At 40.4% G+C, this 26,682-nt stretch overlaps 1 protein-coding gene across 4 annotated transcripts in view; it reads right to left on the reverse strand.

Annotated features, from left to right (window-relative positions):
* Nucleotides 1-26,060, reverse strand: part of HACD4 (3-hydroxyacyl-CoA dehydratase 4) — a 38,997-nt gene extending 12,937 nt beyond the window's left edge. Inside the window, exons 1-5 of one of the 4 annotated variants that reach the window (XM_034663976.1) lie at nt 25,007-25,392; nt 23,539-23,642; nt 20,938-21,065; nt 6,605-6,666; nt 1,119-1,225 (exon numbers count right to left, since the gene is read on the reverse strand). In XM_034663976.1, coding sequence (XP_034519867.1) covers nt 1,119-1,225; nt 6,605-6,666; nt 20,938-21,065; nt 23,539-23,642; nt 25,007-25,035 — 430 coding nt within the window. In that variant the 5' untranslated portion in view covers nt 25,036-25,392. Of the gene's footprint in view, nt 1-1,118; nt 1,226-6,553; nt 6,667-20,937; nt 21,066-23,538; nt 23,643-23,721; nt 23,854-25,006 lie in introns of those variants that run through there. The other 3 variants (XM_034663974.1, XM_034663975.1, XM_034663977.1) reach the window with 3 other exon arrangements.
* Between the last annotated feature and the right edge of the window lie 622 nt (nt 26,061-26,682).

Consider the following 26,682-nt stretch of genomic DNA (forward strand, 5'->3'; position numbering starts at 1 on the left):
TGATTATCGCCAATGTCACCATCATATTCTATTAAATTTCTTTTTGTATGTTTTCCCTTAGTTACCTTAATATGCTTTCTTAATTTCTTTATGCCTTCTGTTTTCAAAAATTTTAATGTCTATTTCAGAAAGTTCCCTACCATTCTGCCAAAACCATTACAGAAAGGAGCATATATTCCTCTAATATCCTCAAGCTTTTTGCAAACTGATGAATTATTTAAGTTTTAGGTTTACATTCAGGCTAAGTAACTAGCTTACTTCATACTGTATTCAGTAATTTATTCACTGTTAATTGAGCGTGTATATTGGGTTCATGAGAAAAAGGGAAGGAAGCAAGGAAACAACCCCATATCCCCAAGTTGCTTAGAGGCTAGACAGGAAACAGACATTATTCAAAGAATCACACAAATGTCTAATCACACCTGAGATAGGTCTTATGAAAGAGAGATTCACGGTGCTGTACTTGTTGGGAGGGGTGGGGAATGGACTTAGATGAGAAAGTTGAGGACTGATTCCCTGAGAAATTGAGAACCAATCTACAGGTAAAGTTAACTGTTCCTGGCAGACAGTGTGATGCATGGTAGATGGTTCAGTAGGAAAGACAGTCCAGCCAGGAGGAACTGAATTTTTATGCATTAAAAATAATCACTGGGGCATCTGGGTGGCTCAGTCGGTTAAGCATCCAACTCTTGATCTCAGCTCAGGTCTTGATCTCAGGGTCATGAGTTCAAGCCTCATGCCGCGTGTGAAGCCTACTTAAGAAAAAAAAAATCACTGAGTCACTAAACGTTAAACCCCTTTTTGATGAGTAAACTGAGAGAAGTTAAATGATTTGCCCAAAACTCATACAGCGAGTTAATGAAGTTAAGGGCCTGTACTCAGATGTCTTCATTCCTCATCTAATATTTTGTCTACTCTGCAAAGTTGCTTCCCCCTCTAACTTTGTTTCTTAATGCTTTGCTTTTTTGCATCAAGGGAAGTGTGCCAGGAATGATGCATTGAGTCAGCTGTCAGCTAGCAGCAGCAAAAATAGTAATTTAATCATCAGAAAGTTAAGTGAACCATTATAACTAGATTGCTTTTGTCAGTCAGCAATAATGCGAAGTCACTTTTCTTACCTTCAGCAAGAACACACAGAGGATAAATCGGCATCCACAGTGTCTGACTGAGCCAGGTCAAGACGGCATAGGAGATCCCTATGACTGATAACATGCTGTAAGTGTACCTAAAAGAAGACAAAAGCTCAGAAACATTAATCCTGCTGATGTCTGGGTAAGAACAAGAGAAGAAAATATCTTACACTGTAATTAAATTCAGAGATACAACTGGAAAGTTTAAACTATCATTTAAGCAGGAGAAGAGGTAAAAAAATAAATAAGGGAAAGGGAACTGTGTCAGTCTGGCTTCTCTCAGGGGGTGGATCATGGATAATTATGGAGGTGACCAAAGAAAAATGGAACCCTTATCCCTCAGCAAATTACAAGTTTCCCTGATTAGTGACTTCAATTTCACTCAGAAGGTAAGCCCATTTAATGCAGCATGCAGCTAGGTTTCTAAAGACAGACATACTTGCAAATATTTAGGGAATGAATTTAAAATCCAAGTGTGAGGGGCGCCTGGGTGGCACAGCGGTTAAGCTCTGCCTTCGACTCAGGGCATGATCCCGGCGTTATGGGATCGAGCCCCACGTCAGGCTCCTCCGCTATGAGCCTGCTTCTTCCTCTCCCACTCCCCCTGCCTGTGTTCCCTCTCTCACTGGCTGTCTCTATCTCTGTCGAATAAATAAATAAAATCTTCAAAAATAAATAAATAAATAAAATCCAAGTGTGACTTCCAAGTCCTTCTTTGGCTTCCCTCTGCTTGTGTGGTTGTGCAATCCTGTTGCGTGATCAGTTAAAGAACTGGCTTAGAGGACTGTTTTGTGTGCAGTAGGTGGTTTGAAAGCTGCCCTCATGATGTAATAGATGAAGGAGTCTACATCCTTCTGATTCTCTGACTAGAGGTCCTGCTGAAGCACAAATTGCTGGGCCGTATGCCTAGCGTCTCATTCCGTGGATCTGAGAATTTGTACTATAAACTAGTTCCAGGGGATGCTGATGCCACACTCGTTTAGGGACTATACTTTGAGAACTACTGGGATAGGCAGTACATGATACAGCAAAACAAAATCTGAAACTTTGAAAACAGGAATGGACAAAACTAAACCTTTCTCCCATTCCAGAACCCCAGTTCCATTCCTCAGAGGCAATGACCAATGCCAGTTTCTTATATATCCTCTCAAATCTTTTTGCATTTGCTTATCTGTGTATATAAATACTATATATCAACAGTCCAAGCCTTCACTAAACATGGCATGTTATCAAACTTGATTTGTACCGATCTCAGTGAAAAATGGAATCTATTTTTTATTACAAGAGTGTATAGATAAGCATCTCATATTTAAAGCCATTTTTTATGAAGTCTGATGTATCTTTTTTCTTTGGTGGCTTCTGTTTTTGGTGTCTAAGAATCCACTGCCAAATCCAAAAAAAAACGATTATTTACCCCCATGTGTTCTTCTCAGTTTTATAGTTTTAGCTCTTACATTTAGGTTTTTGATCCATTTTAATTTTTGTATATGGTGTGCGGTTAAGGGTCCATACATCTTGTTGTCCCAGCACCATTTGCTGAAAAGACTATCCCCCCCCCCCATTTAATGGTCTTGGTACCCTTGTCAAAAGTCAATTGACTATAAATGTGAGAGCTTATCCCCGGACTACCAATTCTATTCTATGATATATCCTTATGCCAGTATCACATTCTTGATTATTATTGCTTTGTAATGAGTTTTGAAATTGAGAAGTGTGAGTCTTCCAACTATGTTCTTCTTCAAGATTGCTTGGGCTAGTCTAAGTTCCTTGAATTTCCATATGAGTTTTGAGATCAGCTTTGCAATTTCCACAAAGCAGCCAGCTGAGATTCTTTTATTTTTTTAAGATTTTATTTATTTATTTGACAGAGATAGAGACAGCCAGCGAGAGAGGGAACACAGCAAAGGGAGTGGGAGAGGAAGAAGCAGGCTCACAGCGGAGGAGCCTGATGTGGGGCTCGATCCCATAACGCCGGGATCACGCCCTGAGCTGAAGGCAGACGCTTAACTGCTGTGCCACCCAGGCGCCCCGCCAGCTGAGATTCTAATAAGGATCACAATTAATATGTAGATCAATTTGGAGAGTGATGTAGTCTTAACAGTATTAAGTTTTCAACCCATAAACATGGATTATCTATTTAGAAATTTTTAAATTTCTCCCAGTATTTTATAGTTTTCAATGTATAAGTTCTGCACATCTTCTGTTAAATTTATTCCTAAGTACTTCATTTTTTTGATGCTATTATGAATAAAATTTTTCCCTTAATTTTATTTTAGGATAGGTCATTCCAAGTGTATAGAACACAACTGATTTTGTATATTGGTTTTGTATTCTACAACCTTTCTTTACCAGTTTACTAGTTCTAGTATTTTTAGTGGATTCCTTATGATTTTTTTTATGTACAAAGTCATATAACCTGCCAACAGAGACTGTACTCCTTCCTAATAGGATTGTTTTTTACAGCATTTTCTTGTCTAACCGCCATGACGAGAACTTCCGGTACAATGTTGAACAGAAGTGGCAAGAGTATCCTTGTTTCATTCCTCATCTTAGGAGGAAATCATCAGTCTTTCAACATTAACAATCATCTGGATGTGGATTTTTTATAGATGCCTTTATCAGGTTGAGGAAATTTCTAGTCCTTGCATTTATTTAAGATTTTATTTATTTGAGAGAGAGATTATGCAGGCACACAAGCAGGGCAGAGGCAGAGGGCAAAGCTGACTCCCCACTGGGCAGGGAGCCTGATGTGGGGCTTGATCCCAGGACCCCGGGATCATGACCTGAGCTGAAGACAGACGTTTAACTGACTGAGCCACCCAGGTATCCCTCTAGTCCTTGCATTTGAAGAAAAAAAAAAAGTCATTTTAGGGTAAACTTGGGAAGATAATTCCACCCCAACTTTACAGAGGACAACTGAGTTTCAAAAAGGCTAGGTGCTCAGGAATTCCACTTCTAAGTTAGGAGAAATGAAAGCCTATGTGCATACAAAAGCTTCTACATGAATGTTCACAGCAGTATTCCTCATAACCAAAGAGTGTATGTCCATCAACTGAAAAATGAATAAAAGTGGTATATCACTATAATGGAATATTATTCATCCATAAAAAGGAATAAAATACTGATACATGTTATAACATGGACAAATCTTGAAAACATTATGCTAAGTGAAGGAAATCAGTCACCAAAGGCCACATCTTGTATGATTTGATTTATATGAAATGTCCAGAATAGGCAAATTCATAGAGACAGTATGTTAGTTGTTGCCAGGGGCTGAGAGGAGAAAATGGGGATTTTACTGCTAAGGGAGCTTGGGGTTTCTTTAGAGTGCAATGAAAATGTCCTCAAATTAGTAATGATAGTTATACATCTTTAAATACACTAAAAACCACAAATTTTCTATTTTAAAAGGGTGAATGTTGGGGGCATCTGGGTGGTTCAGTCAGTGTGGAGCCTGCTTAAGATTCTCTCCCTTTGCGGCGCCTGGGTGGCACAGCAGTTAAGTGTCTGCCTTCGGCTCAGGGCGTGATCCCAGCGTTACGGGATCGAGCCCCACGTCGGGCTCCTCTGCTATGAGCCTGCTTCTTCCTCTCCCACTCCCCCTGCTTGTGTTCCCTCTCTCGCTGGCTGTCTCTATCTCTGTCAAATAAATAAATAAATAAATAAATAAAATCTTAAAAAAAAAATATTCTCTCCCTTTCCCTCTACCCCTCCCCACCCCTGCTCTTGCTCTAATCAATTAATTAAAAAAATAAAAGGGTGAATGTTAAAGTACATGAATTATCTCAATTCTGTTACTTGTTTTTGAAGGTTCAGTGGTATGTCCAAGATTATATAGCAAGTAGTGGAGGTGGGATTCATCCTAAGGTCTTCTATGTTAAAAAGCCCTTCCATGACATCATGCTACTACTCAATGTCAAAATCATTTTGTTGTCTAACGGGTTTAACTGAGCTTATCAGAGACTGAATCAACACTGAAAGAGTCAGGCGTACCAGAGAACAACATGTCAGAAAGTCACAGTCCCAGATGGGGCTCCTTGTCTCATGAACAGAAAGTCACAGGCTACAGAAGTCCATGAAATTCACCCCAAGTCTACAAGATTATCAGTTAAAAATGAGGAATAACTTACTAAATTATACATACAAAGAATTAGTCATTTTACATTCAACAAAACATTTCATGCTAACTCAGTTTAGGGCTCAACCCATTATTTAGAAATACTTTAATTCAGCTGAGTTACAAATATAATAAATGAAGAATTTACATAATCTCAGCTAAAATGCTAGCGTTCTTTCGTTACTTATCCACATCCAGCTCTTTCAAGTGGAAGGGGTGGTTCTCACTTGTGAAAGCAAAGCAGTTAGGACACCTCCCCAAGATGAGCCTCTGAGCAAAGGGGGCTGTTTACCCCACTGCTGGTAGAGAAAAGACTAGACCCACCTCTTAGCAAAGTTTTAGAAATAGAAGGAAACTGAAGATATCTAGAGCAAAGGTTCTTAACCTGAGGTTCAAGGATTCCCAGGGAATCCACAAAATAACTTCAGTAAGTCATTTGAACCCACTGGAATTATATAAAAAATGTATCACAGAGATAAAAAGTACAGCATAGGGAATATAGTCAAAAATACTGTAATAATGTTGTATGGTGACAGACGGAGACCACACTTATCATGGTCAGCACTGAGTAACACACAGAACTATCCAATCGGGCACCTGGGTGGGTCAGTAGGTTAAGCATCTGCCTTTGGCTCAGGTCACAATCCCAGGGTCCTGGGATCGAGCCCTGCATCGGGCTCCCTGCTCAGTGGGGAGCGTGCTTCTCCCTCTCCCTCTGTTGCTCCCCCTGCTTGTGATTGCTCTGTCAACTAAATAAAATCTTAAAAAAAAAAAAAACTGTCCAATCAGTATGTTGTACACCTACAAACTAATATGACATTGTAAGTTAATTATACATCAATAAAAAAGAACACAAAATAAATGTATGCAGAGGTTCTTTCTCCCCAGAGTGATGAGGCCATATATTTAAAATATTCTGGAATTCACAGAAATCAACTTTGTAAATCCTGACTACGACATAATAGAAGTCTTGCTTTGCCTGTTAGAGTAACATGTACCAGAGCAATTTCAAGGAATGCCTTTCGTTAGCAAGCAGCTGTGAGGTTTATCCCAAATTGGTGCTATGCCAAGTCTTCTGCTGGAAACGTGAAGGCCCTGATTTGCTCTTGTAACACCGCGGGAGGTTTGCATTACCTCCAATATGCCCATTATGGAAAGCTCTAAGAATGCATTTCCGTATCAAGATAAAATAACTTGGAAAGGGGTTGTTTTTCTCTCTCAGTCAGAGTAACCAAATGTAGGCAGCTATTACTGGTTTCATTGTAGAAAAGCAACTTGGCTTTAAGAGATGATTTTGCCTCCTTACCTAACCATATCCAATAGATTCCAAAAGATGAATAAAACACACACCACATACTTCTCTTGGACTTCCTCTTGACTGGTGATCACCACAAAGAGGATGATTATTCTCTCTGTGAGCTAACAAAGAAACGGCAAAGTCAAGAATTAGGATCATCTATTAAGCATGTAGATAATTTTCTAATTTTAAAAACCAGAGTTCCTCTTCAAAGTATGCTTTAACTGGAAATAGGTATGCTAAACTATTAACATGAGCTCTCAGGGAGTAGGGTTGTATGTCAATTTCACTTCCTCCTTGGTGTTTTTTGTGTCCTCCAAATTATATATAATGAATGAAAAGAAAACAAGACGTACTTTATCTGATCAGGATATTTCCCCTCCTGCGGTATATGCGCCCATATTTTCCCACTCTGGCAAGCTTTTGTTGAATGTCCACTACGTATTAGATGCCAAGGTTATATATATAGTGAAAGCATGGTCCTTGCTCCAGAGGGTAGCAGTGGTAGGTGAATGTGGGGGTAGAATTCCAACACAGTGTGAATAATGCGGTCATTTAAAGCGCTCTGAATGGGAACACAGGTGAGGGACATCCCTGCCTGGGGAAAGGATGCAGAGAGACTTATGAAGACAGGCAACACCTCAGTTGGATCTGGGAGACGCAGCAAGAGTTTGTCAGGTAGACTGAATAGGAAACAGGACGTCCTAGGCCAGGGGAGCAGGCAAAGCAAAGAGGCAGAGGTGTGAAAATGCAGGTGTATTTAGGGAGTAAGGAGAACCCCTGGAGGCCGGAGTTGGGGGAAAGTGCAGAAAAGGGAATAAATAGGAGATAAAATTGAAAACATGGCAGGGGCTGGGTTGGCCACGAAATTTCGATTTCATCTAACAGGGAAACTATTGTAGCTCTTTTTTTTTTTTTAGGGGGTGAATGGAGAGGGGAAGAGAAGTAATATAATCCTAACCTTTATAAGCCAGTGGAAAATGAAAGGAATTCAACATACACAATTTTTTTCCAAGTCAGTAAGCATTTGCAAATCATTGAGAATTCACACACTTACAGCTTAGCTCCAATTACTGACCTCAAAAAATAAGTTCTTCTTTCCCAATCTAAATATAATGTGCCCTGTTATATTGTATTAATGCCCCTTGTACAGTCTGCATTTTTTTTTAAACAAAACATTCTACTTTGCTTTCAGTGGTCAAAGGAAAAATGTACTTGAGATTGAGGGAGCGTATCAGTGATAAAAGGGGAGGACTGCTTTATATTTTTCAGTAGTTGTCTTTATTTTTAAGGCAGATCAAGGAGAAAAGAATGGAACGATCAGTGACTTAGAATCATAGGCTGTGCAGAGAAATCCAAGATTTGCCAACACTGGGCCACATGATCAGATATGCACGTGCCCAAGCTCTGTCAGCACGCATGACCGCAGCAGTGACTCACATATGACTCAAACCTTAGTCAATCTATAGAAGCCATTTACATAGCTGTATTGACTTGTCCATCTTTCTTTAAAATGCCCCAGTTTCTTGATTTAATTATATTTACATAATTAAGTATACTTAACTGCAATTATTACCAAATGATCCAAGCTTGCGGTCAATGACACCTGGCAGCCTTCGGATAAAAGATCTTAGCAGCAAACAAGTACTTAGGAATCTCCTAATCTTATGTTTGGCCAGTGCCTAATTAGGAAAATCATCTATTTTTTGATAAATCTCAAGATACATATACATGAGTGCATAATTAGGAAAATCATCTATTTTTTGATAAATCTCAAGATACATATACATGAGTGCATACATACAACACATATTTCTAATTATATGGCTGACTACAGAAAGCAAAAACCGAAATAACTCTTGATAAGATGGATCTCGAGGGTCCACTCTTGATTAGCCCAATCTTACCTGTTTACAAATAAAAAATTGAGGAACCAGAGAAGTGAGTTGCCCTAGTGGCAGACCTGGAAACATATAGCCCACATTCTGTGGTTTCCAGAGTTATAAGCTAACCATGATGCCAGACTGCCCCTTCACTGACAAGTACAGAAAGGCAAATCTCCTAAAACAAAAATGGCGCTGCACAGAATTCATCCTGTTGAGTATCATCACTTGAGGGGCACCTGGGTGGCTCAGTCGGTTAAGCGTCTGCCTTCCGCTCAGGTCATGATCCCAGGGTCCTGGGATCGAGTCCCACATCAGGCTCCCTGCTCAGTGGGAGCCTGCTTCTTCCTCTCTCTCTGCTACTCCCCCTGCTTGTGCTCTCTGTCAAATAAATAAAATCTTAAAAAAAAAAATCACTTGAGAGTCTGCGGCATGTTACTGATACAATCCCAACTACACAGAAATTAGCACTCAGCACGCCCGCAAAACCCACAACCACATACATACATGTGGGTATGTGAAAACCCCTCCTCCAATGTCAATTTAATTAAATTATCTGATGGTTTTTTTTTTTAAGATTTTATTTATTTATTTGACAGAGATAGAGACAGCCAGTGAGAGAGGGAACACAAGCAGGGAGAGTGGGAGAGGAAGAAGCAGGCTCATAGAGGAGGAGCCTGATGTGCGGCTCGATCCCATAACGCCGGGATCACGCCCTGAGCTGAAGGCAGACGCTTAACCGCTGTGCCACCAAGGCGCCCCATCTGATGGTTAACTCTGACTTAACCATTCAATGGCCATACAATGGGAGAATTTAGGTGGAGCTATTCTCAAATTGATAACAGCCATTATTTATTGGTTACTTTGTACAAGGTTTGAAACATATACCATACCTCCTTTAATCTCCATGACCCTAAGAAATAAATGTTATTATTTTTTGCTGCCTTTTATAAAGGGCACTGCATTTTACAAAGTGAAAGTGAAGGGCACCTGGGTGGCTCAGTCGATTAAGCATCTGCCTTCGGCTCAGATCATGATCTCAGAACCCTGGGAACAAGCCCCACACCAGGCTCCCTGCTCAGCAGGAAGTCTCCTTCTCCCTCTGCCCCTTCCTCCTCTTGTGCACATCTTTCTCAAATAAATAAATAAAAATTCTAAAAAACAACAAAACAAAGTGAACGTGACTTGCCTACAAATCTGGAGTAAAATCTAGACAATGTGATTCTAAATCCCTTGTTCTGAAACACTAATACATTTTCTCCTTAGTTATTTTATGGGCTACCCTCATGCCTAATATCCAGGTTATAGTCTACCCTTTCAAAAAGTCTCTCTTCAAAAGTTAAACCTTAAAATAAGAACCTCCTTGATATTCTAAATCAACATAAAAACACTTCTGGAAAACAGACTTTTTCAATCTGTTGCTTTTTTATGTATAACAATTTGACCAGTTATCTGGAGCTTTACACTTGTGAGAACTTAGCACCTGGTCATTTTAAATAAATCCTAAGGAACATGACTAATTGCTAATGGCTTTTTAGTGTTTAGTGTGGCTCAAACTAGGTAGAAGAAAAGTACAATAAAAAACCCTATAACTTAGGCCAAATTAAACATTGTCTTAATGTGGTCTACTCAGAAGTATGGTAACTATAAAACAAAAATACTTTGCATTTTTATGTTCTATTTGGGAATCCTAAATTCCAAGTTAAGCAATGACTAAAACTAAGTTGTTATTTAATAAATGGCAGCTGGCACTTCAGTTATCAGTTACATAGTTACAAACTATTCCCTCTATGGAGAGAATTTCTAGAATTAAGTAGCACAGAAAAAGAAATGAAGAGAACAATCACATTTACAATTGCACAAAAAACCCCCTAAAACCCCAAAATACCCAGAAATAAATTTAAACAAGGAGATGAAAGACCTGTACTCCAAAAACTATAAAACTCTGATAAAAGAAATTGAAGATGACATGTAAATGGAAAGCTATTCCATGCTTATGGGTTAGAAGGACCAATATTGTTAAAATGTTCACACCACCCAAAGCAATCTACAGATGTAATGCAATCCCTATCAAAATGCCAAAAACATCTTTCACAGAACAAGAATAAAGAATCCTAAAATGTGTGTGGAACCACAAAAGACTTCAAATAGACAAAGCCATCTTGAGAAAGAAGAACAAAGCTGGAGCTACTACAATCCCAGATTTTAAGATACATGACAAAGCTGTACTAATCAAAACAGTATGGTATTGGCACAGAAACAGACACATAAATCAAAGGAACAGGATAGGCAGCCCAGAAATAAATCCATGCTCATATGGTCAATTAATCTACAACAAAGGAGGCAAGAATACACCACGGGGAAAAGACGGTCTCTTCAACAAATGGTGCTGGGAAAATGAGACAGCTACATTCAAAAGAATGAAACTGGACCACTTTCTTACACCACACACAAAAATAAACTCAAAATGGGTCTAAGACCTAAACATGAGACCTGAAAGCATAAAAATCCTAGAAGACAGCACAGGCAGTAATTTCTTTGACATCAGCTATAGAACCATTTTTCTCGACAGGTCTCCTCAGGCAAGAGAAAAGACTGCACCAGAACAAAAAACTGTTGTGCAGTGAAGGAAACCATTGGCAAAAAGGCAGCCTACTGAATGGGAGAAGATGTTGGCAAATGACATATATCCTATAAGGCATTAATACCCAAAATATATGAAGAACTCTACAACACCAAATACACCAAAGAGTCTCATTAAGAATAGGCAGGGGACCTGAATAGACCTTTTTCCAAAGACATACAGATGGCCGAAGACACATGAGAAGATGCTCGGCATCAGGGAAACACAAATCAAAACCACAATGAGATACCACCTCACATCAGTCAGGATGGCTAAAATCAACAACACAGGACATAAGTACTAGTGAGGACACGGAGAAAAGGAACCTTCGTGCACTGTTGGTGCAAACGTTTGTGGCGCAGTCACTGTGGGAGACAGGAGGAGGTTCCTTAAAAATTAAAATACAATTGCCATATGACCCAGTAATTCCACTGCTAGCTATTTACCAAAAAAAACCAAAAACACTAATTTAAAAAAATATACACACCCTTATGTTTATTGCAGCATTATTTATAACAGCCAAGGAAGCAACCCAAGTGTCCATCCATAGAAAATGGCTAAAGAAGACGTATATTATATATAATGGAATTTTTAAAATGATTTTATTTAAATTCAATTTAGTTAACATAATGTATTGTGTTTCAGAGGCAGAGTTTAGTGTTTCTTCAGTTGCATATAACACCCAATGCTCCTGCCATCACGTGCCCTCTTTAATCCCCATCACCCAGTTACCCCATCCCCTACCCACCTCTCCTCCAGCAACCCTCAGTTTGTTTCCTATAGTTAAAAGTCTCTTATGGTTTGCCTCCCTTTTTATAAATTTGGGTTTTAAAAAATATTTTATTTATTTACTTGCGAGAGGGACAGCACAAGGGGAAGGAGAAGCAGAGGCAGAGGGAGAAGCAGACTCCCTGCTGAGTGCAGAGCCTGATGCAGGGCTTGATCCCAGGACCCTGAGATCATGACCTGAGCCAAAGTCAGCCGCTTAACGAACTAAGCCACCCAGGTGCCCCAACTCCCTCTCTGATTTTATCTTATTTTCCTTTCTTTCTCCATTGTTCATCTTCTTGTTTCTTGAATTCCACATATGACTGGAATATTACTCATAAGAAAATGAGATCTTGCCATCTGCAACAGCATGAATGGACCTAGAGGGTATAATGCTACGTGAAATGAGAAAGACAAATACTATAGGATTTCACTCATAAGTGGAATTTAAGAAACAAAACAAATGAACAAACAAAAAGGAGAAGCAATAAAACAGACTCAAATACAGAGAACAAACTGATGGCTGCACAAGGGGATGTGGGTGTGCGGCTGAATGAAACAGATAAAGGATATTAAAGAGTACACTTACTGTGGTGAACACTGAGTAATGTATAGAATTGCTGAATCATACTGTACCCTGAACTACAACACTAAATGTTAATTATACTTCATTTTAAAAAGAAATAAAAATTATTTTTAGCCTCAAAGACTATTTTACTAAAACAATAACCCAAACTATTTCAATCCTATGAACTTTTGTTAAGAACTTTAGAAACATCCTTAATATGTTCAAAACCACCAATCACAGGGTGCCTGGGTGGCTCCGTTGGTTAAGCGGCTGACTTCAGCTCAGGTCACAATCCTAGGGTCCTGGGACTGAGCCCCACATTGGGCCCCCTGCTCAGTGGGGAGTCTGCTTCTCCCTCTTCTGCACCCCCTGCTCGTGCACTCTCTGTAATAAATAAATAAAAATCTAAAACAAAACAAAAAAACCCACCAATTACTTTCTTCTCTAAGACATAAGCATTTACATATTTCTATTTAAATATTTTTTGTTTATTCATCATTCAGTAGATATTTATTGAGTGCACTGTTCTGGGTCCTGGGAGATGTAGCTATGAACAAGACCAAGTTCCAGCCCTCAGGGTATTTATATCCTACTTGGTGAGATATACAGTAAGCAAATTTAGAATAGTTGAGAGTTCAAGACAAATAGCCTAAATCCAAATTTTCACTCCACCATTCACAATTTATGGGCCTTGGGGAATTTCTTTAGCTTCTGTGCTAAGTAATTAGACTGCAGATAATAATTAGCATTAGCCTTATATAGGTAAATTATAAAGGATAAGGTTATTATCGAAGACTTGAAGATTCAATGAGTTCATGGACATGAACGTAGAAAACTATTTGGCACATAAAAAGCCCTAAATAAATGTAAGTTATTACTAATAAAATAAACATAATTTAATATAGTGATTAGTATATTCACAGGAAAATATATTTTTCTATATAGATCATTAAGACTATCAGTGAATAAAAAAGGTTAATCTCAGCATCTTTAAAATTATACTATAAATATAGCTTTATGACAATCACACTGAACAACCCCATGGATCAAATACAAAAAAAAAAAAAAAAGAAAAGAAACAAGGGAAAAATCTAAAATCTTACCTACAGAGTGAATTGTGTCATTCATTCCCAGAAGGCTTCAACACTGAGAACATGAGCTTGACACACACTCCAGGACAGTTTCATCTCTAACAATACAAACCTGTTCTCAACTCAAAACTGGAGAGAAAACCCATAGGAATACATGGAAAACCAGATTATTTAATCTAGCACTGCAAAGAGGCACCTGCTTCACAGCTAAAAAGAAATCAGGGTGAAACTTGGCTGTTTCCCTAAAAGGGTTTATGTCAAGGCACCCTTGTCTTCATATTTGTTCTCAGAATCTATGACCCTGAAAAGTCTTTGGAGTGATTTTTGGCAAGCAGACCCCTGCCTGCCCTTCGCAGAAATAGCAGGTGATATTCGTAAATAGAAAAACTGTTTTTGCAATTTGGGTTCACAAATGTAAGTTTCTGTGGGCACAGTAATCTGGGGGCAGTAATTCCTAGTGTTCTGAATTATAGATTTTTCAAGTTTTGTAAACTAACACACATGCAGCAGGTGTGTCTTGCAATGCAAAGGAAGAATGCAGAATTTAGCCATTTTAATTCAGTTATGTATGAAGTCTTTGAATTTCAAGCATTTCTCAAAAGGTGAAGAAGTAAATGGGATTTCTCTGAGAGTTTCCTAAATGCACATCGGTCTGATGCCCTGATCCAAAGGCTAGTTTTGTGGATGTTTTCCCCTCTCCTGGAGTCGAGACAATCTAGAGCTATGTCAATAAAAACCTCTCTCAGGCTTCTGCACAAAGTTAGAACAAAGTCCTTCAAAATCAGTATTTCAGGGTTGGCAGTGTTTCCACACTATAAAAACCAAGTTGTTTTTCAAAATAGAAAATAAAATAGAAAATAAAAGCCAAGTTATTTTGATTACACCAATTGAAATAAATGAATTTCCCAATTAAACTTTTTTTTTTCTTACTAAGCTAAATATGTGAGCTCTTTTGGGAGGAAGAGGTTAGAGAGGAAAGATGCCTAGTTTTCACTTATATTATCATGTCTTATAGTAGTTATGTGTTTGTTTTGGACCTAAATTACTTTCCCATTTTATAAATTAAAACATAGTTTACTGTATTTCTTTATATGATTTTAATTGATATGTAATTATTTCCAAAAAAGGATGTCTATAAGCAACTATTTATGTCACAGTTTTGCCTTTTTCCCCTAAAGTATATTTTTTAAAAAATACATTAAATTTATTATTGTTTATTGTATATTGTGTATTTTGAAAATACATTACAATTTTTTATTGTCCTAAATTATTTTAGCCTTATTGTCAATTGTGTATAATTTTGGAAATTCATAATGGCTTTTCCCTGTCAAAATAAAGATGTGTGTATAAAACACCTAAAAACGCACAGAACAAAACACAGAAAACAGACCTCCTGGATACCTGCCACCACCATTTGATACATGGCTCAACTAGCTAAATTTTCCTGTAGCTTTTTGGAATTACTTATCTTGATATTTTGGAAGACCAGTTTCCAAAACAAGATTTCAGTCATGCCTTCGTCTCACAAAGGTAATGGCAAAATAACATCACAAATATGCAGATGTGATTTTGGCCCATGGAAAGCAGCTGGCCGCCATGCATTTTTCAAGATACTGTGCGCAACCAGCCAGGATTACTGAGTACTTAGCCACATTCTTAACTACAGTTTCCTCACTTAAAAATGGGGAAACAGGAAAACCAAGAATGGTTACACAACCTTAGAGTTTTGTTTGGTTTTTTTAAAACAGAGGCCTCAGAGTCATCTCATAATGAGGGCATTCTTCTAACTGTCAGCAGAACTCAAAGGAAGGGGGTAGAAAATACAACTTTGAACATGATGATATGGGTTTTTGAAGCTCTTTCCAACACCAGGTCCTTTTGGAAAACTGTAGAAAAAATAGTAAATGAGTAACACAAATAGAGGACAGATAAAATTGCAAAGAGATTAAAAAAAAAAAAAAAAGGAAGCCAGACAATCACAACAAAAATAGTAACCCAGGATGAAAATGGTAGCTGTCTCCCCTGATGTGGTGAATCCCTTTCTTGTTATCCATGCCAACAAAAAAGACTTAAAAATCACTTGAGCCCCATTAACAGCAGACACTGCAAACTCACTTTGAATAAAAAGATTCAATATATATATGTGCCATTACTAGTTTAAATTACCAAACCAGGATATAGTTTGATTACAGCGATCATAGTTCTAGAAACCATTACATTAATAGTGATTAAAACCATATTTAAATACTCTAGGACTGCTAGAACTCCAAGAAATCAGATTTCTAAGTTGTATAGTAATTTCTATTACAGGATAAGCCTACATAATTTTGGAAATCATAAAAAAGGTGCATATCTTCTAGGCATCGTTAAGGTCTTCTATTTTCTTTCTTCCCAGTCTACCTGTCCTATTTCTCACTTGCATTTCTTACATTGTCAGTAACTAAAATAACACTACTCTTAGTTTTGAAAATGCTGTTATACCATGGAACTAATTAGCCAATTTAGCCTTAAAAAGTAAAAAGTCCAGGGGTGGAGGTGACTCGGTCAGTTAAGTGTCTGACTTCAGCTCAGGTGATGATCTCAGGGTCTTGGGATTAAGCAGCCCATTTGGGCTCCTCACTCAGCAGAGTCGGCTTGTCCCTCTGCCTCTTCCTACTCTAGTGTTTTCTAACAAATAAATAAAAAGCTTTAAAAAATTAAAGTAAAAGTCCAAAGAAGTGTACCAAAAGAAAACATAACTTAGACTTTCAATGAATTTGGTCAAAATAATTCCGTATGACAGCCTACAACTTTCATTCAACCTGGGTCGTTAATTCTGGTCTCTAGAATGAGCGTGATAGGATGCTAGAACTATAAGCGTTTTGGTTGTTACATGTAATAAACATCAATAAATCTTGTTCCCAAAAAAATATGCTTCTTCAGGGACAGATATGTACCCCTTTTTATAAGGAAATATACTTAAGGGAAGTCCATCTAGGTCTTGGCTAGCTGGCTACTCTGTTATTAGGAGTTCAGACTCTAAATATTACCCTGATTTTTATTTTACATTTGATATTTCAAGACTTAAAATGTCTTCACATCCTAATGAATACTATTTCTCTACTTTTATTTAATAAGCAAAATTTAAAATCTCCCATAAACTTGTAATGCTAAATTCTTTTTTTTTTTTTAAAGATTTTATTTATTCGACAGAGATAGAGACAGCCAGCGAGAGAGGGAACACAAGCAGGGGGAGTGGGAGAGGAAGAAGCAGGCTCATAGGCAGAGGAGCCTGACGTGGGGCTCGATCCCATAACGCCAGGATCACGCCCTGAGCCGAAGGCAGACGCTTATTAACCACTGTGCCACCCAGGCGCCCCAACGTAATGCTAAATTCTTAATAGGCTCCTTAGGATTATGTTCCTATTTCCATCTTTTAAACTTTCATGGTATTTTAAACAAATTTTAATACAAGAATCTGTGTCACACTAGTCAACAAAAATTTAAGGTGTATGTTTACATCCTAAACAATTTGCTAGATGCTAACTAGCAGTACAATCAGATTCTGGCAGATTATTTTCACAATGCAAACTTGTCAAATTTAGTCATTTCCATTTTCCCAATTTATTTTGCAAATAGTTAAAGTTATCCTCACAGAAACCCCTTTTTCTGTAGATTTTAAACACGTGTTCATATAGTCACCTAACTTTTATCTCCCTCTGCATATGGAAAATACCACTTTTTTCTCTTGCCTTACCAGCAATGATTTCCTATATTGAATCTCCACCTGTGAATTCCTCATCTTCCTTCAACCTGCCTTTAAAAAGGAATATGGTGGGCGTGCCTGGGTGGCTCAGTCAGTTAAGTGTCTGCCTTTGCCTCAGGTCATGGTCTCAGGGTCCTGGGATGGAGCCTGTATCACGCTCTCTGCTCAGGGGGGAATCTGCTCCTCCCTCTCCCTCTCCCTCTGCCTCCACCCTCACACTCATGCAGGCTCTCGCACTTTTAAAACAAATCTTTAAAAAAAAAGAAAAGAAAAGAAAAAAGGAATATGGTCCTCAAGGGCTAAAGACCTGGTACAGGAAACAAATAAGAGCTAAAATAATAGCAATAGCTTCCAGATATTGTATTCTAACTAAGCACTAGGAACTTACCCCACCCGTTTTTTCAGTTACTTCATGAGAGAAAATAAGTGTTATTTTCACATCACATGAGAAAATGAGGCCCAGAACAATTTCTATGTTTAAATTCATACAACTAGTTTCTACTCCTGAAACTAATATTACACTATCTGTTAACTAACTGGAATTTCAATAAAAACTTGAAATAAAAAAAAATAAATTCATACAATGAGTAAGAGCTAGAACTGGGATTTGAATCCAGGTCTGTAGGATTCCCAAGCCTACGATTACATGCTATATTAGATAAACATGAATGATCTCTCCTTTCCATTTGTATTCAGTAAAAGTAGCAGAAAGAACAAGAAACGGCTGAGTATTCTATTCTTTGGATATGGGTGAAAGAAACTTTTTTTTTTTTTGGATCATTTACCTTTTTTTCCCCCCTTTTTTTTTAAAAAGATTTTATATATTTATCTGACAGAGAGAGACAGAGAGAAAGGGAACACAAGCAAGGGGAATAGGAGAGGGAGAAGTAGGCTTCTCACCAAGCAGGGAGCCCGACGCGGGGCTCAGTCCCAGGACCCTGGGATCACGACCCAAGCCGAAGGCAGACGCCCAACAGCTGAGCCACCCAGGCACCCCATTTACCTTTTTTTTTTTGAAGATTTTATTTATTTGAAAGAGAGAACGTGGAGGGGCTGGAGGGGAGAGGGAGAAGCAGGCTCCCTGCTGAGCAGAGCCCAATGCAGGGCTCGGTCCCAGGACCCTAGGATCATGCCCAGAGCCAAAAGCAGAAGCTTAACCTACTGAGCCACCCAGGTGTCCCTGGACCATTTACTCTTGGCCAGATATTTTGTGTGGTGTCTTTTCCCCAAAACAGCTCAATGACTGTGGATATGATCCCACAGTGATAGCTGGGGGAGCCAGGTGTCAAACCCACGTCTGAATGACTCCAATCCTACACTGCCCAGGGCAGGGGCCCAGTGAGAGTGGGAACTGGCTGTGAAATCTGCCCCTTCAGAGAGGATCACCTCAGCGCTTCACAACGCATCATCGCCCTGTTTCCAACTGACCAGACTAACTGCGCAGTGTCTCGGAATGAGGCCATTTTTTCATAGAGCTCTTATTAGTGACTTGAGTTGCAAGTTTTCACAGGTTTGCTTTTCAACTGCTAACTTTAAGTCAAGAGAGGATGAAACAGTACGAAGTATAAAACAGATTCTATAATACTGATAATGTGATTAAAACCTACTTGCAAAACCACGCTCATGGAAGAATTATTATCATCACAATGTCCACACTATCCAAAGCAGACTAGAGACTCAATGCAAACCCTATAAAAATACCACAAGCATTTTCACAGAACTAGAACAAATAATCCTAAACTTTGTATGGAACCACGAAGACCTCGAACAGACAAAGTAGTCTTGAGAAAGAACCACACAGTGGAGGTATTACAATCCCAGATTCTGAGATACAGGACAAAGCTGAAGTAATCAAAACAGCATGGTACTGGCACAAAAACAGACACACAGATCAGAGGAACAGAGAGCCCAGAAATAAACCCATGATTATATGGTCAATTAATCTTCAACAAAGGAGGCAATATTATCCAATGGGGAAAACAGTCTCTTCTACAAGTGTTGAGAAAATGGGACAGCTACATGTGAAAGAAAGAAACTGGACCACTTTCTTACACCATACACAAAAACAAACTCAAAATGGATTAAAGACCTAAATGTGAGACCTAAAACTGTTAAACTCCTAAAAAAAGAAACATAGCCAGTAATATCTTGGACATCAGCCTTAGCAACATATTTATACATATGTCTCCTCCCCGGCAAGAGAAACAAAAGCAAAACTAAACCATCGGGACTACACCAAAATAAAAAGCTTTTCACAGTAAATGAAACTATCAACAACACAAAAAGGCTACCTACTGAATGGGAGAAGATATTTGAATGAGAAATATCTAATAAGGTGCTAATATCCAAATATATAGGAAGCACTTACACCAGAAAAACAAACAAACCAATTAAAAAATGGGCAGAAGAATTGAATAGACATGTTTTCAAAGAAAACATACAGATGGCCTACAGGCATATGAGAAGGTGCTCACCATCACTAATCATCAGGGAAATGCAAATCAAAACCACAATGAGATATCACCTCATACCTGGCAGTGTCTAGAATCAAAGAGACAAGAAACAACAAGCGTTGGTAAGGATGTGGAGAAAAGGCAACTGTTGGTGGGAATGTAAACTAATGTAGCCACTGGGGAAAACAGTATGGACTTTCCTTAACTATTTAAAAATATAAAAAAAATAAAAATATAAATACCATATAATCCAGTAACTCCACTACTGGATATTTATCCACAGAAAACAAAAACACTAATCTGAAAACATATGCACCCCTGTGATTATTGCCACATTATTTCTAACAGCCAAGTTACGGAAGCAACTCCAAGTGTCCATCCACAGGTGAATAAATAAAGATGTGGTGTGTGTGTGCACATACGTGTACGTACACACACACACACACACACACACACGAATACTACACAGCCATGACAAGGAATGAGATCTTGCCATTTACAAGAACATGGATGGAGCTAGAAGGTATTATGCTAAGTGAAGTAAATTAGAAAGACAAATATCATATAATTTGACTTATTTGTGGTACCTAAAAAACAAATGAACAAACAACCAAAAATATTAATAAATAAAACCTCCAATCAGACTCCTTAATCCAGGGAACGAACTGACAGTTGCCAGACGGCTGAGGGGATGGGCAAAATAGAGAAAGGAGATCAAGAGGTACAAATGTCCAGCTATAAAACACGTCACAGGAATGAAAAGTACAGCATAAGGAATATAGTCAATAATACTGTTTGTGTGTGGTTTTTTTTTTTTTTTTTAAGATTTATTTTTTTATTTGGGGCGCCTGGGTGGCACAGCAGTTAAGCGTCTGCCTTCGGCTCAGGGCGTGATCCCAGAGTTGTGGGATCAAGCCCCACATCAGGCTCTTCCACTATGGGCCTGCTTCTTCCTCTCCCACTCCCCCTGCTTGTGTTCCCTCTCTCGCTGGCTGTCTCTATCTCTGTAGAATAAATAAATAAAATCTTTAAAAAAAAAGATTTATTTTTTTATTTGAGAGAGAGCGAGCACACGCACGTGTGCACACAAACGGATGGGGGAGAGGGAAAGAGAATCTGAAGCGGAGTCTGCACTGAGTGTGGAGCCTGACGACCCTACAATCACGACCTGAGTGGAAACCAAGAGCTGGCTGCTTAACCAGCTGTGCCATCCAGGAGCCCTCAATGATACTGTTAAAAAACAAAACGAAACAAAAGCCCACCTGCAGAAGCCTGGGAAGGAGACGGTTTGGGTCAATGCCGACACTTATGTGCAGCAGCTCCAGGAGGGAGATGGACTGGCAAAGGCGCATCACAAGACCAATGGCGTAAAAAGTGTCAACCATGGAATCTGTGTCCAGGGGATTAAAAATAGATACCGTAAAAACTGGGTCACGATCCAAATCTATGCAGCACTTTGAAATAAAATTGTCACCATTTACTTCTTTTTTCATTGTACACGTGAGAAATTTCCTAACAGCTACTAAATTATTAAGAATACTATGCATCCAAAGAAAGCACTTCACATTACAGTACAACTTAGCTGCTCCTTCTCCAAAAAAAGGAAACATTTGAAAAAGAAGGCCCATGGCCAAAGCTATAGTATTTATTCTCTGTATATAATTCCCCAGATGTATCATAAAACAATTTCCCACATAAAAGTGACCCGGCAGAATCCAGAACATATCAACTGTAAACAGGCTGGAGATACGCTTATTAAAGAAGCTGGCCTCTTTCATTGATGAGAAAATGACAGGGGCGCCTGGGTGGCACCGCGGTTGAGCGTCTGCCTTCGGCTCAGGGCGTGATCCCGGTGTTATGGGATCGAGCCCCACATCAGGTTCCTCCGCTATGAGCCTGCTTCTCCCTCTCCCATTCCCCCTGCTTGTGTTCCCTCTCTCGCTGGCTGTCTCTATCTCTGTCAAATAAATAAATAAAATCTTTAAAAAAAAAAAAGAAAAAAAAGAAAGAAAATGACAAAGATGAGAAAAATATGATTTTAGAGAAACTTTACGGAGAGGACATTCATAATGATGTCATATTTCATAACATCTCATGTGTGTCCTATACATACTTGGTTAATGCTCTCCGGACCTTTGTTAGAACCTGGGCCTCTGGTGGGGCCTTTGGAGTCTGCGTTGCAGAGAGCCCATACCTACATTTGGAAAGACCTGAAATAGGAGGGAAAAACTACTCCTCTAAATAGGATAAATTTGTTGGTTTAAATTTTAAAATGAAATCCCTCCATGTTAAGAAACGTCTAGGGAAGACCTGGCTGTCTTTACTGCCCATTCATTCACATGATAATTCATGGAGCACTTAAGCGTTTCTCTTCTCAACAGCTCCATGAGGTGAACACGCCTGTCATCATCCCCATTTCACAGACGGTTCTGGAGGCGCAGCCCGCGCTCTCATCCACGGCCCCGCACTTGCTCCAACAGAGCATTATCAGTTACACAGCTCTGCGATGGGGAAAGAAGCAGGTGTTACCCTTCAGGGGATTAGACTGTTACCAAGCTCCTTAATTTTCACATGACTCAGGAATTGTACTGAACTCCCACTTAGCTGTTTTCAGTCTTGCTTTCCGTATGAATGGTTGTGTTGCTTTAATAAGAGGCTTCGTCAATTATAACAGTGGGATAATAATTAAGAAATAAACACACTCCTGACTAAAGCAATTTTTCCCACTGGAAAGGCCAAGCAGGATAAGAAAGTTTGCTGCTTGTAACTCTTGGCGTGAATGACTTGTAATATGCCCACAAAGCCCCAGCTAACTTCCAAGGCCTAGAAGGGTTGATTTTTTTCCTATAAGCATGCAGGAAGTTTTCCCACCGCTCGTGTTTTCCTCTGCTTGAAGACTCCCAACATTCATAGTTGAAATTCAAGCCTTCGGTTGTATCTTTGGAGGTTGCTGAAGGCAACAATTTAACTGAAGGTTTGCAGTAAGAAAAAACAATCGAAAATAGTTATGGTACCTCAGAATTACATTAATTTCCTTATGAAACAGAAGTCTGAATTGATGAGCACAGCAAGACTTTTCCTGGGTATTTCTTTGTGTTTGTTTCTAGCTGAAACCAGCAGTTGTTCAAACTGTCAAGTCACCCAACAGTTGTAAACTGTGATGACACTTACCCATGTGGGGATGGAACATGAAAAGAATGTTATTTTGACAGTCACTTAGTGATTCATTTCTTAAAAACTGAAATGCCAATTAAAATCTTTACTTTTTAGAAAACTGGAGGAAACATGACTTTCACCATTAATACCAACTCCCATAGAGATGGGGAGACATCTATAAGGTGAGTCATTTACTTAGGGACACATTACTTCTTAAGGGGACCAAACAGAACCCTGGGGACTATACAGTTTTTTCCTTCACTTATTAGTAGTCTCTAGTCATCTTAAGCCTGGGGAATAAAAAAACAAGGGAAGAATTTGGTGAATTCCTGAGTTCTCTGCACAAATGTTCTACTGGAATTTACAGATTTCCTCAAAACCCATCAAATCTGCTAAGGTCTGCTGCAGAACCAAAAAAGAAGAGACAGATGGCACCACCCCCATGCCATGTCGGTGTTTTCAGGGCAAACTTCCTAGCCAGAGGGAAGTCAAGTCTCTCTCCCTCATCTCACCTGCCCCCTTCTCCAAAAAGGTTTTGCTTTTTGCAATGAGCGAGAAGTATGGTTACTGAAAAATATGGCTACTAAATTTTAGAGCAGTGAAAGTTATTAGGTGAAGTTCACAGAAGCTGAAAAATTAACATAAGCAGGACTAGGTGAAAACAAGTATTGAAAGTTAAAAATCCAAAACGGTTTCTGAAGTTTTACCTTCTCCAAATGAAAAGAACCGGACTGTCATATTGGTAAATATCCATGAGTGGCCACAGAACTGGAGTAAGTAGTAGATGAAAAGATAGGTGTTCTTTCTATACCTATAAATACAGGAAAATACCATTAAGTTCTTCCTTCATAATAATCTTTTTGGTATTACATACAAATCTTTTGGCCCACCTGAGCAAGCAAGAGAAAACCATTCCATATCAAAGTCTTTTATCTGGTTATCCCTGTGATACATATCAGATTTTGGAAGGACCCGTAGCACACATTATCTGCTAAAAGGAGTCTCCTGCGTTTGCTTAAAGCCAAACATGGCTCTATTTCAAAATTCACTTTCAGCTTTGAGGAAGTTCTAACCTTGTTCTCACGAAGGGCTAAAGTATAAGCATTGCAAAATTGGCTTTGAATATTAAAAAAAAAATGCTGAGGGCTTGACATGCTCAGTGTGTCCCTGCAGCTCAGTCTGCTAAGTGCAAACTGGTTTATGGTCACAAGAGGGGAGCGGTGGTGGTGGCATTTCCAAATGGTGAATGATTCAGTACTTGGCTGTACCTGACTTGTGAACGCATTATATGATGGGGGTCAGTACCTCACCACTGCCTATTATATTTGCAAGGGCAGACTGTTTCCTTCACCAGACACACATAGAAAGCAGTTTAGTGGCTCAGGCCAGAAAAGGGAAGTCAAGCTGGGTTTAAAACTGGGTTGCTGGGGAGATGACGAAGGGATGATTGACAGATACACAGTTTGAGGTAGTTAGGAAAAGCATGGTTTGAAATGTGCCCTAGGGGTTCAGAAGGGTGGTGGGAGGGGCCCTGCCGGTACAGACGAGGATTTCTCCTAGTCGAGATGTGAAACCTCGGAGAAGCAGGTACAGGGTAGCTTGATGACAGGCACCCTACAGATAATGTGAACTACTAAGAGGGGTGGGCGGAAGAAGTCCTTCCTTAAACCTGCATCAGAATCACCTGGCGCGTTGGTTAAACATACACATCCCCAAATCCGCTGAACCGGGCTCTGGGGTCCACACACCAATACCACTTAACTGGGCTCTGGAACCTACACATGCGACAGGTGATTCTGCAGCAGGTAGATCTAAAACCCACCCCGCGACACCGGGTCTGTGAAAGTCGAGGAAAAGACTCCTCGTGGGCAGAGGGGGAAGGAAAGAGGGACTGGTAAGAGGGCGCACAAAAGGAAGGAGTGGCACCGTAGCCTGTCCTTCCCATTTCCTCGTCTGCAGATGGGGGAAATAACAAAGCCTTCCTCCTAGGGTTCGAGAGAACTGAAAACCAGCTAAAGCCTGTCAGAGAGTTCAAGGGCGCGCGGGGTTCAAGGTTGCGCAGCACCGTGCTGCGGGCGTCCGCCCAGCTGCCGGCGAGCGTGGGGGGGAGGAACCCCGCCCCTGGCGCCCCACCCCCCGCACCCCTCGCCTCCCGCCACCGGCCAGGCGCCCTACCTGGGCTGCAGCCAGGCGGGCAGCGCCATGGGTTTCGTGGGTCGCCGCCGCCGGGCCCTCCAGCGCTGTCAGGGAAGGAGCACCCGCTGGGGAGCGCGGGAGGGGCGGCCCCGCGGACAAGCTCTGGCCCGGAAAGGCGGGGCCTCTCCACACTCAGCAATTTACAAGAAAAAAAAAAAAAAACACATAAAACCAAAAACCTAAAGTCGTGCTTTGGGAACAAGACGAAAGCCAAGTTCCTGAAGTTCCTGCCGGGGCGAGAGCGCGCTGCACCGCGAACGCGGGACCCGGGCGCTGCACGTGCGCGAGGCTGAGCTGGGCAGCAGCCCGCGGGTTCACGAAACTCCTGCCAGGACTCCCTAATCTTTGCATTGACACTCCGTTGCAGCCGCGTGGAATTAATGCACCCTCCCCCTTAACCTCCAAAAGCAGGATTGCAGCCACGCCATCCCTAAGGATGCTCGGGCTGCAGGTGGGCGCCAGCCTCTCTTACTACCCTCACCTGTGAGAGCCGGTCAGCGAGGAAGCGTGTGGGCGCACCTTCCCTAGCCCCTTCTTTTCAGCTATGGGTCCTGATTCCTTCAGGATCCGGCACCCTTGCCCTCTAATTGTCCCCTGGGTCTTCACAGATGCTTCCAAAACCTTTTATTCACGTTGTGTTTTTCTTCCTATCCTATGCTCACCCCCTCAGAAATCCTCATCATCACTGAGACCTATGGCATTACTGTCTCTTTCTTGCTCAGAGGACCCACCTCCTACTTTGCTGCTTACATCCAGGCCACCTTCCAGCTTCTCCACCCTTCTAAGGGCAACATCCCCAAATAAATTCAAAACAAACAAAAAGCCAAGAAAGCCTTTGCAAGTAAGTGGGTGGACAACACCTAATTTTTGGAGCTGGAGGTAGTTATGCCCATTTTACCTACAGAAAAGTTGAGGCGTTTGAAAAAAATATTAAGTCACTTGCCACAGTTGGCACGACTGATGAAGTGAAGGGCAGTATTAGAACTCCAAGGCCGCAGTGTTTTCATCAGGCCAGAGGCTCCTCCCTCGCAGTCCATTATGACCTTCCGCAGCAGAGTCCACCTCTCACTGCTACATTTCTCAGGGTTTTCACCCACCCCTGCCCCCTGCCCGAGCTTCATCCCTCCCCTGCATCCACCAGTCCCTCTCAGAATCCCTCCATGTATCATTGCCACTGCCACTTTTTGCACCCTCAACCTCTCCCTTCCCTGGGCTGGCACCACAGTGTAGGAACATGTTCAGATCTCTTGTACCCGAGAATTAAACGTTTTATTTTTTCCGCCTCTCACTTGGTGAGCTCTCTCCCCCTCCTTTTCTCATAACTGCCTGCCTGATGCTTCTTTCATTTCTTAACATCGTCCTGTTTCATCACACCCTACACTTTGACTTTCCTTCTCAACGCCTCCCTGAAACCGCTCTCTCGGGGAGCTGCCTTCATGTCCTCAGTCCTCATCCTACAGTCACCGTGTTGACGACTCCACACAGCCCTTGCTCTGTGCGAGCATTTGATCTAACGGGGAAACAGATACACAAGCAAACACTGGTGGCTAATCTGTCACTGATGCTCAGGCCAAGCCACAAGAGGAAACAGTCCCGGATGGCCTGGAGTGGGGCAGAAAGACTGCCCAGAGGAAGTGACCCTTTATCACCAAACA

Source organism: Ailuropoda melanoleuca, chromosome 7, assembly GCF_002007445.2.
Source record: "Ailuropoda melanoleuca isolate Jingjing chromosome 7, ASM200744v2, whole genome shotgun sequence".
Classification (NCBI taxonomy): domain Eukaryota; kingdom Metazoa; phylum Chordata; class Mammalia; order Carnivora; family Ursidae; genus Ailuropoda; species Ailuropoda melanoleuca.